The sequence below is a fragment of the Phoca vitulina genome, unplaced genomic scaffold, assembly GCF_004348235.1.
Source record: "Phoca vitulina isolate PV1807 unplaced genomic scaffold, GSC_HSeal_1.0 scaffold79, whole genome shotgun sequence".
In the NCBI taxonomy this organism is placed as follows: domain Eukaryota; kingdom Metazoa; phylum Chordata; class Mammalia; order Carnivora; family Phocidae; genus Phoca; species Phoca vitulina.
Window position 1 is genome coordinate 1460954 of NW_022589782.1, and position 17691 is coordinate 1478644.

Here is a 17691-nt window from a genome sequence, read left to right on the forward strand (position 1 = left end):
GGCGCCTGCATGGCTGAGTCGGTTGAAAGTCCAACTCTTGGTTTTGGCTCAGGTCATGATCTCAGGGTTGTGGGATCGAGCCCTGTGTCACGCTCCATGCTCAGCCCAAAGTCTGCCTGAGATTCTCTCTCTCCCTCTCCCCCTGCCCCTTCCCTCCACATGTGCACACTGTCTCAAATAAAGACAGAAAAAAAAAAAAAAAAAGAGGGTCACATACCATGACTGAGTGGGATTTATCCCTGGGATGCAAGGATGGTTCAATGTGCACAAATCAAGCAATGGGATGCACCACATTAATGGGAGGCAGGATAAAAATCACAAGATCATCTCAATAGATGCACAAATAGCACTTGATAAAATTCAACGTGCTTTAATGATAAAAATTAATTAGGTACCAAAGGAAAGTGCTTCACCATTATAAAGGCCATACAGGACAAGCCCACAGCTCACATCATACTCAGCGGTGAGAAGCTGAGTGCTTCCCCCTGAGATCAGGAACAAGACAAGGATGCCTTCTCTCCACTCCTATTCAACATGGTACTGGAAGTCCTAGCCAGAGCAATCAGACAAGAAAAAGAAGTAAGAGGCATCCAATTCTGCAGGGAACGAGTAAAACTGTCCCTGCAGATGACATGATCTAACATGTAGAAAATAAGACTCCACCAGAAAACTGTTAGAAATCACCAGTGAATTCAGTAGAGTTGTAGGATACATAATCGACATGCAAAAGTCAGGTGTGTTTCTTCACGCTGACAATGAACAATCCAAAAAAAAAAAAAAACCAATTCTATTGCACCAGCATCAAAAAAACAATAAAATATTTAGAAATAAATCTAAGCAAGGAGATGAAACACCTGTAGACTGAAAACTATAAGACACTGATGAAAGAAATGTAACAAGACACAAATAAATAAAAAGACATTCCATGTTCATGGATTGGAAGGCATAATACTGTTAAAATGTCCGTATTACCCAAAGCAAAGTATAGATTCAATGCAACCCCTACCAAAATTCCAATGGCATTTTTCACAGAAACAGAAAAATTAATCCTAAAATTTGTATAGAACCACAAAAGACCCTAAGTAGCTAAAGAAATCTTGAGTAAGGAGAACAAAGCTGGAGGCATCACACTTCCTGATTTCAAACTACCACAAAACGGTCGTAATCAAACCAGCATAATACTGGCCTAACAACAGACACGCCCACCAATGGGACAGAATACAGAGCCCAGAAGTAAATCCATGCACATACGTTCAACTAATACTTGACAAAGGTGGCAAGGAATCGCAATGGGGAAAGGACAGGCTCTTCACCGAACAGTGTTGAAAAAACTGGACATCCACGTGGAAAACAACGGTAGTGGACCCCCAACTCACACCACATAGAAAATCAACTCAAAATAAAGACCTGCAACCATAAAAATTCTAGAGGAAAACAGGGGAAAAGCTCACTGACGTTCATCTTGGTGATTTCTTTTTATTTGACACCCAAAGCATAGGCAACAAAAACGAAAATAAACCAGTGGGACTGCATCCAACTCAAACGCTTGTGCACAACACAAGAAACCATCAACAAAATGCAAGATGATGGGTGAAAATATGGACTGGGAAAAAATATTTGCAAACCATCTATCTGACAAATGGTTAACATCCAATACATGTAAGGAACTCTTGCAACTCGATGGCAAAGAAACAAACACCCAATTAAAAGTGGGAAAAGGATCAACATAGAAATTTTCCTAAAGAATAACCGGTACATGAGAAGGTGCTCAGCACTGCTCATCATCAGGGAACCTCACGTGAGGACCACAGTGGGGTCTCACCTCACACCTATTAGGTGGGGATTCTCAACTGGACACCAGACCACCGGTGCTGGTAGGGATGTGAACTGGCACAACCACCATGGGGTCCTCAAAAAATTCAACATAGAAGTATGACCCATATGATCCAGTATTCCAACTTTGGGAATATGACAACAGGAAATAAAATCACTCGCTCAAAGAAGTGCCTACACCCCCGGGTTTGTCACAGGACTACTCACAACAGCCAAGACATGGAAGCAACTGAAACGCCTGTCAGCGGACAATGGACAGAAGAAACGTGCTAGATCTACACAATGGAAGATTCTTTAGCTTTAAAAAAGAATCAGCCCCCAACATTTGTGACAAGATGAACGAACCTGGAGGACATTATGGTAACTGAAAAATACTTAAGACAGACACAGAAAGAAAATACGGCAAAACCTCACTTACATGCAGAATCTGAAAATGCTGAGCTCACAGAAACAGCAGAAATGTGGCTGCCAGGGGCAGGGTGGGAGGCACGGGGCGGTGTGGGTGCACGCGTGCACACTGCCGGGTAAAAGGGGAACACGACCTGGAGACCTCACGCACACAGCCCGCTGACAGGCTCATGGCCAACTGCACGCACCACGGGCCTGAAATGTGCTAGACAGCAGATCTCCAGTGTTCTCACCACAGAAGAAAGCAAGCCGGGCCAGGCCAGGCGACGCAGGGTGACCAGCTGGACTGTGGTGGTCACTGCACCTCGTGCACGGACACCCCAGCTCCACACTGTACCCCTGGATGTATGTAACTGTATCGGCCAATCACCCCCCGTGCAGCTGGGGTGCTGGCTCCGCAAGCCCAGTGTCCGCCCTTCCCCAAGGGTCCAGTGGGGCCAATGCCCAGGCCCAGAGGCCAGGGTTCTGCTGAGGTGTCCCGCACAGAGCCCGTCACCAGCCCTGCGCCACCTCCTGCCTCAGTCCTGAGCACGGGAGCCGGAGCCTCCACCCGACATCGGTCTCCCGTGGGTCCCCCTGCCTGTGCACTCGGGGAGCGCTCCCCACGGAGGGGTCCCTGAGCCTGGCTCGTCTCACTGACCCCTTCTCGTCTCCCCTTGTCTTTAATACAGTGTCCGTCTTTTAACACTGTCTGCAGACTTTTCACTGTTTTCACTCTGTGCTTTTTCCCAGGACAGTCACCCCGAGTTCTTCGTGCAAGGAGAGCAAGCAGATACTTTCCCAAGTAAGAAAAGCAGGCCCTGGATCTGCTGAACTACCCGGGGCTCCTCCGGAGGCCAAACCAGCCCCGGCCCGGGCAGGAGGGCACGAGCACTGTCATCGGGCCCTCACAGAAGTCATCGGAAATTGGGATTTTCCGCATGCCTTCATGAAGCGAGCAGCACCATAATCTGTTTTAATTAAATAAACTAGGAAAACAAATCAGGCTGACAGGTGGAATCGAGGTGGTATGAGCTGCATATTTATAGCTCTGTCGACAGAGGAAGGTTCGTGACATATGCTACCAACTTCTGCAGCCGCTTTATTAAGTGGAATAAATAAAATCCATGCAAAACGGCACAAACTTCACCAGAGACAGGCTACTGGGATTCTCTCCATCTCAACACTTCCAATTTGTTTCACTGAAACGTGTCTGCCGGACTCGAAACGTGCTCCACATGAGAACTACCTGATTAAGCTGAAGAAGCGCAACGCAGCAGCTCGGAAGGAGCTCTCTCCTGCCGCCCCCCACCCCAGACTTCCCCATTAGTGAACAGACAGGTCCCCTGGAGCAGCTCCCTCCCTGCACCTGCCTGAGGGCACCTGCCAACCTGGCTCAGGGGCCCCCCACCGTCGTGGTGCCTCCACACAAGCAGCAGCACGCTGGGGGCCCCAGGAAGAGTGGGGCTAGAACAGGCGTCCGGTAACTACAGCCGGCACCCAAATCCAGGCCCCCCACCTGTTTTGTCAATAAAGTTTTATTGGCACACGGCAATGCCCACCATTCACAGATGGCCCAAAGCTGCTTTCCAGCGGCCACAAGCACAGAGCTGAGCATGTGGCTGCACAGCCCACAGAATGTACTGTCTGGCCCTTTGTGGGCAAGGCCCACCTGCCAACCCAAGTGAGAAGACACAGGGGCTCGTGGTGAGGGACGGGGTGGGGGGAGGGAAGCCATGGCAGAGGGGGAGGAGGGAGGGAGAGGACATACAGAGCAGACATGAAGGCAGAACACAAAACAAGAAAGGAAACGAAAGGAAGCAGCACCGGATTGCGGGGGGGGGGGGGGGGGGGGGGGGGGGGGGGGGCGGGAAGGCAGAGAGACGCGCACACCCCACACCCGTTAGGCGTATCCTGAGTGCCAGCACGGTAATGTTCTCTCCCTCTGTCCCCTCGGACCCTGCCTTCTAGACAGGCAATCCATCAGGCAGCCAGGGGAGCTGCGGAGAGTTAATCCGCCTCTGTAATCAGACCCTGAGGGCTGTGGGGGTGTTCTCCCTGAATGCACTTCATGGCTCCCCACAGCTCCTTAAAGGCAGTTGAACAAAACAGGCGACTCTGGGGGCTCGCCAGTGAGCGGAGCACAGCTGCTCGTCCAGGGCCCACGTGCGCCCCCCAAGCAGTGGGTGCATCCGTGCAGTGACAGAGGTCTTGTCTGAGAAACACTAAGGAACCTTAATAACCAGGTTCTACAAATTGACATAACTTTGTACTGTGGGTCAGTATGTGATGCTCAACGAATAAACTTCTGGCAGGCCCTTCCGAGCAGTGTTTAAAGCTCTCCAAGTTCCTAATACATAAAACATTACTATTTAACAAGCAAGAAGAGGGAAACCCGCCCCGAGCCCTGGAGAGCAGCACCCTGTGGCCTGCAGGGCCCGGGGTCAGCACGGGGCCGCTGTGACCTGGAGGGTCCAAGCTGGGGTGCCTGCACCTGCTGCCTGGACCAGCGAGCTGCTCCCGCCCATGTTGGACGAACGGGTCCACTCACTGGGCCACAGGTCTCTCCCAGGGCTGCCTGCCCACCGCGGGTCAGGAAGCAGGCCAGCAGAGCCGAGGCCGCAGCCCCTGGCCTCACAGGCCCGAGCAGCAGCTGCCGAGGACCCAGGGCCTCAGCATGGAGGGGCTCGGGGCTCCAGTCTGGAGTGCAGCCCCACAGCTGAGATAAGGAGTAAAATGGGCTTCAGAGACCCCGGCTTCAGAGCTGCCCCGCAGTAGATGGTCTGGACCCCTAGAGGCCCGTCCCCCAGAAAGGGCAGGCTGGAGATGGGAGGATGGAAAGTAGGGCTGGGTCCCCCAGGCTGCCACAAAACCAGGGGCTCCGTGAGCCTGTGTGAGCAGAGTGAAACCACCCGCACCCTCACATGCCTGCCCACCCTCTGTCCACCAACAGGGACACCTGCGTCTGCAGGACTCTCCGCTCTGCCAGGCCCACGTCTGGGTTTCGGTGTCCATGAGGCTCCCGGACCTGAGAGACCCCAACTCACAGCCCGCAGCCACCACTTGGGCCCAGCAGGATGGCACTGCATTCCTTCTCTCCTGGCCCCACCAGCTGCCGAGGACCCTGTGCATCAAAACCCCCGTTTGCTGACTCATGGCGGGGGAGGGGAGGTAGGGGGGGACTGTGTCTCCAGCCTGAGCCCCTGTGTCCGCCCCCCCATGCCCCATCACCTGAACCAAGCATGCCGCAATGCCTCCGGGTGCTCTCCTCCCCCTGCTCTGCAGAGCGTCAGCACAGTGGCCGGGGCGGGGGGGACAGGACACCCACCGTCAGGACACTGAGGCCCATCACAGAAGGTGACTGCGGGAGGGCAGAGCTGTCCGGCCCCTCCTGCCGCACGGCGCCCCACACCTCTCATCGCTGGCATCACTGGGGGCGCTGATCTTGGTGTTGCTGCTCTGGGCACCGCGGACATGGCCACCTTCACGTCCACCTCATCTGCGAGCTCGCCCCAACTCTTTCCTGACCCCTCCCTTCCTTCTCACTGCGACGGGCTTACTTCCTAAAGCCGGGGCCCCCTTCTCCGACTCGGACCTGCTCCTGGATGGCAAGCGGCTCCCGGGGCGCCTGTAGGCAGCGGCCCCCCACACGGGAAGCGGGTGGTCCCGGTGCCGCAGGAGGGCCTACGTGGTGCGGGCAAGACAAGGTCCTAAAGTGGGCCCTTCCCTTTAAGGGCTGCACGCTCTCCAAGGTGCTGATGGAGCCACCCCAGGGCCCACGTGAGAACGGCCACCCCTCGCGGGGCACACGGAGGGAGCCCCTCTGCACCACTGCCGGGACTGTGGCTGTAACGCAGGGGAGCAAGGGGGGTACTTCGTGCACGCCCACCTTTTCTACCCTTCTACACCATCCGTCCGTCTAAAACGCTCTCACCCTCCACACAGCGCAGAAGGAGGCCATTTGCTGTGTGCGTGCTTCCCGGAGCACTTCTGTGGCCTCACCGAGTTAGGGCTGCCCCTGCTCGGGCTGCCGGAGAACCAGCCAGACTAGGCCAGACGGCACGGGACAGCGGGAGCGATGCGGCCTCTCTGCAAGGATGGACGTCCCTGGAAGCAGATGAGGCAGGGCTCCCCACAGGTCCCCCCACCCCGCACGCCGTGTCCGGATCCCACAGACGACCCTGAGAGCGGACGTGCCTCGGTTCTAGCAGCAGCTAGCACGGAACTGAGCGCGGCAGGCACGCGGCCCCCGCAGAAGGAGCTCTGTGGACCTCGCACGTGGCAGGCCCCGCCTTGCTGCCCCACCCGGGACCCCTCGTCCTCACCGCACCCTGCACCACCCCCATGACGTGTGCCAGATGGCTCCCTCTCTGCCTCCCGGGGAGGACGCCCTCCTCCCGCACAGATTCCAAGAGAGGGCTGCAGGGAGGCCAGAGGGGGTCTCAGCAATGAGAGAAAGAACAGAGGCTGAGGAGACCCCTCCAGTCCCCACCCAAGGCCTGGACCCAGGAGCAGGACCCGTGGCTTCGTCTGCTGCCACCTGGTGGGGGCCGGGAGGCGCACAGCTCTTGACAGGGGTGGACGCAGGCCTCTGAGCAGGACTGGACGGGGTCCAGGTCCGACCACCCCCAGCGTGCACTGACCCAACCACTGCCTCTACCCACCAAAGGCTGGGTGGTTGGGGGGCTGCTGATCGCTAACACCTGCTTCAGTAAGCTTCACTTCACCGGCCTGCTGATGTTCCAGAAAGCCCAGGGGACAGTGACCGGTGGGCCTGAGCCAGGATCGCCTGGCTGCCAGTCTCCCCATGTTTGCTCCTCCCTTGGAGGCAGCAGCTTGGGCCCGGGTGGGCTCGTGTGGAGGCTGACTGAGCCGCTGTGTGCGACAAGGTGTAGAGGGCACGTGCGGAAGGACCAGACAGCCAGGAGGCTTTGCGGGGAGGACCAGGACCTCTGCTGCAGCAATCCGGATGGCGAGCAGAGACAGTGTCCAGGGCTCTAAGTCTGTGTCTCAAGGTTAGCGCTCAGCCTCAAAGACAGGGGGTCCCAGGGAGCAGGGGCTATGCACTGGGGAGTCTCTCTCCCAGTACAGATCTGGGTCAGTCTGGCCTGGGAGGAGGGCAGGAGACCAGCAAGGGGCTGGCCTGCTTCTGGAGGGGCCCATCCGTGCCCACATCCAGGAGGAAAAGGACAGTGACCAGGACAGAGAGGAACAGATGGTCGTGTTGGTGACGCTGGCTGAGCCTGGGCATCCTCCACCGTTTGGACTCGCCCAGGACTCCAGGGGGGTGGACGGGAAGGCGGGCTGATGCCCCACTACACTGCTGAGCACAGAAAGGGGGTGCAGGGGGTTAGGGGCTTTCTCTGCTGGAACTGGGCCGGTCCTGAGCCTGCAAGCAGGCAGGACTCCAGGAGAGGAAGACAGGAGGCGACTGGGAGCCCGTGGCAGAGAGCTGAGACAAAGCTGGTGCCCGTGTGTCCGCCCAAAGCAGGCCGTGTTGCCTAAAAGCCGTCAGGGGAGGGGTGAGCCCGTGCTGGGGGCCAGATGTGCAGGCCCAGCGAGGTAAGATGGGGTGACCCCGCCGGCCAATGACAGCTCCTCATCACCCCGACATACAAAACCCAAACAGATGGCACGGGGGGTGCCAGATCTGTCAGCCTCGTCATTAACTGATCAGGGCGCAGGGGGTGCACACACAGGAGGAATCGCTCAACGTAAAAAATCCCAGGGACGACTGAAGGTGTCAGGGAAGCTTCCCTGCAAGTCTCTCATTAATGTTTCATGTGCAGCCAAATGTGTCATAATAAAACGGCTATTAACGCACTTACACTTACGATGGCGCGCTCGGTGCGGCCGGAGCTAACCTTCCCAATCAGACTGAAAGTCTGCCTTGGACGACAGAACCAGCAGCAGCCCCTCGGCGGGCCCCTCCCCCGGGCCACCAGGTGAGAGCATGGACCAGCACGCGGAGGACAGGCGGCCGGCCCTGCGCCCGCTGCACACTCACCTCCACCTCCGAGCTGTGCGCGTGCACCTTCTGTACCATGTCCTCGGCCTCGCGCATGCGGCGCGTCAGCTGGGGCGAGTACTCGGCCGCGGTCAGCTCGCTGTCGTAGGAACCCAGGATGGCGCGCATCCCGTCCCGCTCCTGTGGGCACAGAGGGCAGGTGGTCAGGCTGGGGTGGCCTCCCGGGGCTCCTCAAAGAGCTCAGTAGCGTCTGGATTCACAATGGCCTGACAGAGCCCAGCCAGGCCCCGGCAGGGCCCCAAGCGCTCTGAACCAGCAGCCTGAGCACGACCGGGGTCTTGCCTTCATCCAGGCACTCCCCACCACCGCCTGGCCTTGAGCTGCAGGGTCTGTGGAGACCTGCGGTGGCCAGAGACCCCTCCCTGGAGCCTGCTGACTCCCCCATTCCAGCCAGTCCCAGGCCCTACCAAACTCCAGGAATGGCCCCAGGAACACACCGACAGGGCCAGGCCAGGGAGGAGGTTTGAATACCCTGCCTCCCGCGACTTCTGACCTGGCCTCTAAGCCACACAGCAGTCTGGAGAGATTCATCCAAGCAGGAGGCTGGAAGAACCAAAGCGAGCCTTCCATCCGCCCAGACTCTGAACTGCCCCAGACTCCCTGCTGAACAGCTCTGGCCTCGGCGAGCTCCGTCTCCCCGTAGAGCTCATGGGATGCCTGGGGCCACAACCCCAGCCTGCAGATGCATCACTGTGCACCAGCCATGCCAAGGCACACCCAGGTCTCAGGGGAGGATGTACCAATCATACAGCGCCAGGACTAAGCTGCAGAGAAGTCACTGCTCGGGGGTGCCCTGCTAGAAACACCTAGTAAGGCTGAGCGTGAGCCAGAGTCAGGGGCCCCGGGAGAGGTGGACGGCTTCTCCTGCCCAGGACTGGAAGATCCCTTCTTCAGATGTTCGTGGAGGGAGACGACCTTCTGGAGGCCAACCAGGAAAGGCTGCAGGGACCCAAGGTCCCTGGGTCCAGCAACCGAGCGGCTCTGGACGGCCTGCACAAAGGACACCGTGCCAGGAAAGGAGTTGCTGTCTCCCCTGGGGGCCTGCCCACCCCCTTTCTCACTCCCTAACTGTGGGCCTGGATTCTTCCTCAGCCTCAGCAGACCCACAGCCTGAGCTAGGGGCTGGCACCTGCCCTCCTGCCCCACATTCTGCCTACGTGCTGTCACCAGGGAAGGCCACATGGAGAAAATCAAGTCATTGTGCAGGGAACCCAGGCATTCTGAGCATGCTTCTCATACCCTCATGCACACAAACATCCTGGGGGGGCTTGTGCGATGTCAGCTCAGTCTCAGCAGGTCTGGCGTGGCCTGAGAGTCCGGTTCACAAACAGGCGCCCAGACAGGCTGATGCTGCTGGAGCGTGGGACACAGAGCTCCACGGCCTCTGCCTGGGGCAGGTTCGTCCCAGCTCCGCCCCGGGCTAGCTGGGCACCTGAGGCCAGAGCACTCACCCCCATCCTCAGCTCCTGGATCAGTGGGGTAATCTGCTGGTCCCAAAGGACGGATGTGAGGATCGATGCCGTCACAGACGCTGTGCCCGCACACTGCCCCGTAAGTGAGGCCCCGTGATCTCATCCATGTCAGCAGACAGACCTCCACGGGTTCACGGGCGCATCGTGCACCAGCCCTGGCACTGCCTTCCCTCCCTCGAGGTCCCCGACCCTCCAGAGCAGGGCGTCCAGACACGCAACAGGGACAGCCCGTACCAGCACGGGCTCAAAGGCACATTCACGGACCCGAAACAGCCCCCCACGTCACGTTCTCTTGGTGGGAGAGGCCCTCCTTCTCAGGCGGGGAGGCAGAGCTCAGAGCTCACAGCCCGGTCATCACTCGGCGTGGACTCCACAATTAGCTGATGACAAGAAATTCAATAAGTGAGAAATTAAAGTCACAAATCCACCTGAACTGGTTGCACGTCCGTGGGAAATCTGTTTCCACAGGAAGGTTTATCAAGTGTCCTCATTTTATTGGAATCCTTTATCTTGGTATTGACTTCTACACCTGGAGCTCCTCTGCAGAGCGCCGCTGCCCCCGGGGGCAGGTAGGGGGCTTCCCTTCCAGAACAAGCTGCAACCATCGCCTCCACCGACCCATCCGTGCCCACAGCGCGGCCCTTCTGCACAGGGCTCTTCCATCACGTCTCCAGGCGAGCCGAGGCTGACGAGGAGGAGGAGCACATGAACCAGCAAGGCTGCTGTTTGGACCTGTTCAAGAAATTGTTTTGTCATTACTAGTAAAAGTCCAAGAAACGTGCTGGTTTGATTTGATGACTTTTTAATGAGTGATTCCACTTGTGGTGAAGTTTGCTTCATTTCCACTTGAACAAATGCCGGCGATTAATCCCTGAGCAAACAGGCATCCGGTGCAGGCCGCAGAAGCCTCAGAGATGCGCCCCGAGTACAAAGCAGGAGGCTGCTTCCCACCGAGCCCCTCTCCTCGGCACGGAGCGGTACAGGCAGGTTCATCCACGCAGACGTGAAGCGGGGGCTGCGGGCCACCACCCAGGGAGCCACAGAGCCACAGCGGTGCCCGAGGCCCGCTCCACCCACACCAGCCCCAGCCGTCTGTGAACCAGCGTGGGCCCCGACAACCTCACGTCTGGGATGACCTTCACCGGCCCTCCTGCCCCCGGGCCTCGAGGAGCCCAACTACTGGGAGTACCCCTCTGCCCTGTAGACGCAGCCCCCCGGCCGAGGGCGGACAGACGCAGGACAGACAGCTCATGACCCTGCCCACCTCCCTGACCGGCGCTGAGCTCTGCAGGCAGGTCAGGGACAGGACGGGTCTTCTGGAAGCTCTGAAATATGCCCCATAACGGCCCAGAGCCCGGGGAGGGCAGAGATGAGGGGTTCTGAACAAACCAGTGCTTCCTTCTGAAGCTGGGAAGGAATGACCATCCAGTCCAGGCCGTGCTCTCCCAGGAAGGAAGCTGAGGCACGGAGGTGCCGAGTTGTTCGTCCAAAGCCCCACAGGGAGGATGGGCACTGGCCCGGTTCGGGGGGCCGGCAGGTGCTGGGAGCCCCGGCAGGGACATGGCTGGACTCAGGGCACGGGTGGGCTCGTGCAACAGCCCTGCAAAGGCTGTGTGATGGGGGGTGTAAGCGAAGCAGCTAGCAGCTGCAGACACGACAAAGTCTGGCTCGCAGGGTCAGAGACTCTGTCTCCTCAGGTGCGGCCGAGCCACGGCAGGGACAGAGGCCAAAGGTGACGTCCCACTCTCACACCCGGAAAGATCACCCTGACTGGTGCCCAGATGAGCTGCACACCCCCAAGTTCCCAAAGAACAGGCCGCCCTACTCCACAGGCTCCCCCACACAAAAGTACCCCGGCACGTGGTCCTAACCCTCACATAAACGGACCCCAAACAAAACCCCTGGGCTCCTCCTGAGTCCAGAGGGGGCGGCCAGCCCTGGAGCCTGGAGCAGGACCCTCCCTGGGGTGGAATGGAGTCAGCCCCTCATGCAGGGGAGAAGCAAAAAACGCAGTGCCCAAACAGGGTGGAAGATCAGAGCAGAGAATCCAGACCCAAAAACTCAGTATGCGCAGCGGGCAATCTTTAGAACAAAACAGAGAGTGGTGCACGCTCATACACACACCAGCACTGACTTTGGGCGGACTGACTACACAGCAGCCCAAGACCGCAGGCGTGACAGGCACCATCAGGAGCAAGCAGAGATCCCGGCGAGAACAGCAGAACTTCGCTCTAGGAGCCAAACAAGTTCCAGAGAGGGAGGGAGGGAGGGAGGGAGGGAGGGAGGGAGGAAGGAAGGAAGGAAGGAAGGAAGGAAGGAAGGAAGGAAGAAAGGAAGGAAGAAAGGAAGAAAGAAAGGAAGGAAGGAAGGAAGGAAGGAAGGAAGGAAGGAAGGAAGAAAGGAAGGAAGGAAGAAAGGAAGGAAGGAAGAAAGAAAGAAAGAAAGAAAGAAAGAAAGAAAGAAAGAAAAAGAAAGAAAGAAAGAAAAGAAAGGAAATAGATAGATAGATAAATAAATAAATAAATAAATAAATAAATAAAACAGACCACAGAATACAAATGAAAACAGACCTGCAAACACAAGAATTAGGAGAATGAAACCCACGGTATCAGGTAATAGAATAATCAGAAGCAGAATAGAAAGTACGCATGCTGTGTTTAAAACAGTGAAGAAACGTGGGCGCCTGGGTGGCTCAGTCGATAAGCGTCTGCCTTCGGCTCAGGTCATGATCCCAGTGTCCTGGGATCGAGCCCCGCATCGGGCTCCCTGCTCTGCGGGAAGCCTGCTTCTCCCTCTCCCACTCCCCCTGCTTGTGTTCCCTCTCTCGCTGTGTGTCTCTCTCTGTCAAATAAATAAATAAAATCTTAAAAAAAAAAAAAAACAGTGAAGAAAAGGATTTAAATTATCAGCGAGAAACAATACATCAAAGAAACAAGCAAATTTAAAACAAAACAACAAAAAAAAAAGCAGACTAAATGAAGCCCAACAAGGTAAAAGAACAATTTAAAAGCTTAAATAAGTAAAACAGCAATTCAGCTGTGGCTGAAGAGAGACTCGGTGCTCTGGAAGAGAAATCGAAGGAACAAGCCAGAAAAAACAACAAAGGACAGAGAGAAAATGGGAGCCAGCAGCTGATGGCCAAGGCAGAACACGGGAGGGAAGGGTTTCTATCAAAATTAGGGAGAAAGGACAGAAAGGACAGGAAGGCAACAATCAAGGATGGACACAATGGTTGAGAAACTTCCAGACGTGATTAAAAGCACCCACCCTCAGATGCAAGAGCCCACAGACCTTCCAGAGTGCACGCACATGGTCGCGGCCCCAGCAGGCTGGCCACAGGAAGGGCGGTAAGACGCGTGCATCTGGGGCAACAGTGAGGCGGGGGAGGGGGGAGGGCCGTTCCCAGCAAAAACTTCCCCAGAGGAGGGCACACAGGACGTATTCCAGGACTAAGGCAAGGGATCACAGAAGCAAAACTGAGAAACAGGAAAGGAAAACGAGCGACGGACTCGACCACGTCCCAACGCAGGCAACCGTGACTGTGTGAGATCACAAGGTGCCTGACTCACGGGGCGGGACAGGGGGGACGAACGCAGCTCCTGGCCCACCGACAAGGAATGCGCGGCGACAGGTACTAGATACCTGAACAGCTACGAGACGCGACGGAGCAGGTGGGAAGGAGATGCACGCACCCACGCACACCTGTGCGCACACTCTCTCCGGAAGCTCAGCCAGACCCCCGCTGCCTCCAGGGGGATGAGCAGGACAGGGCAGGTAGAGGTGTGCTTCTCACTGTGCACCTGCTCATAACTTCTCAACTCTGTGATGTGGAGGTACCATCCACCGATGCACAAATTAGAAACAGAAATTCAGGGAAAAAAGAACTAATATGAAATATAATAAAAGCATTTAAGGGAGGCCTGGGGCCTTAAATTGTTCCAGAAGGGATAAAGATATCATTAAGCACCCACTACATTAAATATGCACGGGAACCTTTAAAAGAGGAGAAACAGAGAAAAATATAAAAGAGAGAAAAACGATGTAAGAAAAAAGAATCCAGCAGGAAGTCTGTAACTTTAGTGTATTAGCAACCCTGAAAACTGAAAACTACTGAGCCAGCCAATCAACACAAAAATAAGAAAAAGAATAAAACAACACAGGTACGGGGGCATTAAAAGAGGCAGAAGAAACAAAGACACAGCGATGTGGCGATAGAAACGTCCCGACTGAAGTGCAGAGACAGAAATAAAGAGAACAGCAGAGCATCTCAGAATAAAGGGCAGTAGGAGCCGCACCGAGACACCAGGAGCAGAGCAAAGACTTGGCTATCGGGTGAGATTTTCCAAACCCCAGATCCAGGGAGCTCAGAGAACCTCAAAAGCAAGATTAATACCAAAGAATCTACACCCTGGCATCTCCTGCTCAAACCTCGGGAAGTCCCAGGGAAGTGAGACAGCATGTGAGAGCAAAAGGGAGAACCGCCTAAGCGCCGAGAGAAAAACCCGCCAGCCCGGGGCTCTGCATCAGGTGAAAGTAGCCTTCAGAAGTGAAGGGGAAATACAGACATCCTCAGACGAAAACACCACGCGGGATCTGTGGGAGTACACGTGCCCAGAAGAGATACCACAAGGCATAGTGGTCAGAAGTCAGATCTACAGAAAGAAAGCGTGAGATTCAGGGAGGGGGCAAGTGACAGCCAAGTGCAGTCTGTCACTTCCTCAGTCCACACTGAGCTAAAGGTAACACTCACAGGGACGGGGCCGCCATGCCTCGGGGGGTAGGGGGCTGAGTGGCAGTGCGGTCATAAGGGACAGAGGGAGGGCCTGGGGACAGGCACCTGCACGATCTGTGAAGAGGGACAGCACTACTTCAAAGTGGACGCGGACTAGGGTACAACCACACACTCTAGGGCGATCGTGAGGACGCGCTACTGAAGGAGTATAATTCGTGAGTTAATACAGAAAAAGAAGGAAACGGAGTCCTATAAAATGCTCACTGAAACCAACCAAGGCAGATCAATAGGGAAGAGTGAACAAGAGCCAAAGAACAAGTGTCCACACAGAAAATGCTAACAAACATCACCGATGCCAAACAAGATTGGTATCATTGTGATTGATCAAAACACGCCAATTGAAAGATACCATCAACACGGAGTAAAAAAAAAAGATCCAATTACGTGTCTATAAAAAGCCTACTTTACAAATACAAATACCAAGAAATGTAGAAGTTAAGGGGTGGAGAAAGAGACATCGTGCTAACCTCAATCAAGAGACAACGAAGCAGACGGAGTAGCTTTATTAATCTCAGGCAAAGCAGACCTCTTATCTCCCTCTGTCAGAGGTACGAGGGGTATGACTTAATGATAAAGGGGTCAATATTCCCAAGAAGACATACCAATCCTAAACACATATGCACCTCCCAAGCGAGGGTCAAAATACGTGAGGAAAAACTGACAAAGCTGTAAGGAGCAACAGACCCATCTCCTAGTGGAGACTTCCACACCCTCCATCAGTAATTGACAGATCCAGCAGGCAGAAAATCAGTAAGGATGTAGTTGTACCAAACAGCACCATCAATCAACTGGATCTAATTGACGTTGATAAAACACTTCATCCGCCAACAGCAGGACACACATTCTTCTCCGGCTCCCACAGAACACTCCCCAACACAGACCACATTCTGGGCCATAAAACACACCTGAACACACTTAAAAGGACAGAAATCATACTGAGTAAGCTTTCAGAGCACTCCAGAATTAAAATGGAAGTCAGTAACAGAAATATAGCTGGAAAATCCCAAACTTAGAGATTAAACAACACTTCTAAAAAACACGTGGGTCACAGAACTCTTCAGAGAAACAACAGTATTTTTAATTGAATGAAATAACACAACATGCAGCAGGGCTTCGAGGAACACGCAGCACTGGATGCATATTGTAGGAAAGAGATCAGATCAACCATCCAAGCCCCCATCTTAGAAAACTGAAGAAAGAAGAACAATGTAAGCCTAAAGCAAGCAAAAGAAAAGAAGTAATAAAAATGAGAACAGAAATCAATGAAATTGGAAACAGGAAATCAATTGAGAAAAATGAACAAAACCAAAAGCTGGTTTTTTGAAAAGATCAATGACATTGATGAATGTCTAGCAGGCTGACCAAGATTAAACAACAGAGAGAAGACAGAAAACACTAATATCAGATGTGATAGAAGGGTCATCACTACTAATTGTGGGGACATGAAAAACAATAGGAGTATTATGAACAGATCCATGCCCAGAAACTTGATAACTTATATGAAATGGACCAATTCCTTGAAAGGCACAAACTATCACAATTTGCAGGAAGAGAAAGAGAAAATCTGAGTCAGCTTATATCTACTGAAAGAAGTTGAATTAATAATAACCTTCTTAAAAACAAGGCACCAGACTCAGGTGCTTTCACTGGGGAATTCCACCAACTATTTAAGCAGGAAATTGTACCAATTCCCTAAAATCTTTTACAGAAAACAGAAGCAGTCATACATACATGTTTGCGTATGGTACTGTAACAGTACACATGACATGTATTTGTCAAAACCCACAGACCCACACAAGAGCAGACCTTAAACCATGGACCTTAGTCAGCAATGACGCGCTCGTACTGGTGCACTCGTCGTGATGGACGTGCCCACGGACAAGGCGGGACGTGTTAGGTCAAACTGTGGGGTGCGGGAAATAATATGGGGGGCTCTAGACCATCTCCTCCATTCTTCTGTAAACCAAAACTGTTCCCAAAGCAAGTTTATTAATTAAATTATAATTCTAGATATAGGAGATTATTTACATCCCTTCTCAAAACAAAAACAAAAAACAAAAAACCCCGCAAAGAGCTGTAGAGGAGACAGTGGGCGAGAGACTGACCCCAGCACGGAGGTGGTCTGCCCCTGTCCTCACTCGGTGGGAGTCAAAAGATAGCACAAGTCCAGCCTCAACGGGAACACTGCAAGGCAGCCAACTGAGAATTCTACTCAGCAAAAATGTTCTTCAGAAGTCAAAGCGTAATGAATACATTTTCACACTGGGAAAAACTGAAATATTTCCTCAGCATCGGATCCACACCAAAGGGCATTCTGCAAGCAGAAGAAAAATGATCCCAGGTGGTTGCCTAGAGATGCAGGTGGTAATGAAGAGGAATAAAAAGGATGACAATTATATATATACACACACACACACACACACACACACACACACACACATAAATGAACACACAAAAACAACAGTAACTAACTGGACAGCCACATGCGAAACAATGAAACCAGACCACTTTCTTACAGCATTCACAAAAATACACTCAAAATGGATTAAGGACCTAAATGTGAGACCTGAAACTATTAAAATCCTAGAAGAGAACGGCGGCAGTGACTTCTTTGACATCGGCTGTAGCAACTTCTTACTAGATACATCTCCTGAGTCAAGGGAAACAAAAGCAAAAATAAACTATTGGGACTACATCAAAATAGAAAGCAAGCTTCTGCACGGCCAAGGAAAACAGTCAACACAACTAAAAGGTAACCTACTGAATGGGAGAAGATATTTGCAAATCACATCTCTGATAAAGGGTTAGTATCCAAAATATAAAGAACTGATAAAACTCAACACCCAAAAAAACAAATAATCCAGTTAAAAAAGGGGCAGAAGACATGAATAGACATTCTTCAAGGAAGACAACCAGATGGCCAATATACACACGGAAAGATGCTCATCATCACTTGGCATCAGGGAAATGCAAATCAAAATGATGAGGTACCACCTCACACCTGTCAGAATGGCTAAAATCAACAACACAAGCAACAACAGGTGTCATCGAGGATGCAGAGAAAAAGGAAGCCCCATGCACTGTTGCTGGGAATGCAAACTGGTGCAGCCACTCTGGAAACAGAGGTTCCTCAGAAAGTTAAAAATAGAACTATCCTATGATCTAGAAATTGCACTACT

At 53.6% G+C, this 17691-nt stretch overlaps 1 protein-coding gene across 5 annotated transcripts in view; it reads right to left on the minus strand.

The window, feature by feature from the left end:
• The window catches only part of MAD1L1 (mitotic arrest deficient 1 like 1), a 319048-nt gene that overhangs the window by 140100 nt on the left and 161257 nt on the right, over positions 1-17691 (minus strand). For 3 of the 5 annotated variants that reach the window (XM_032394014.1, XM_032394012.1, XM_032394013.1), the window contains one exon: positions 8228-8368. In XM_032394014.1, coding sequence (XP_032249905.1) covers positions 8228-8368 — 141 coding nt within the window. The other 2 variants (XM_032394015.1, XM_032394016.1) reach the window with 2 other exon arrangements.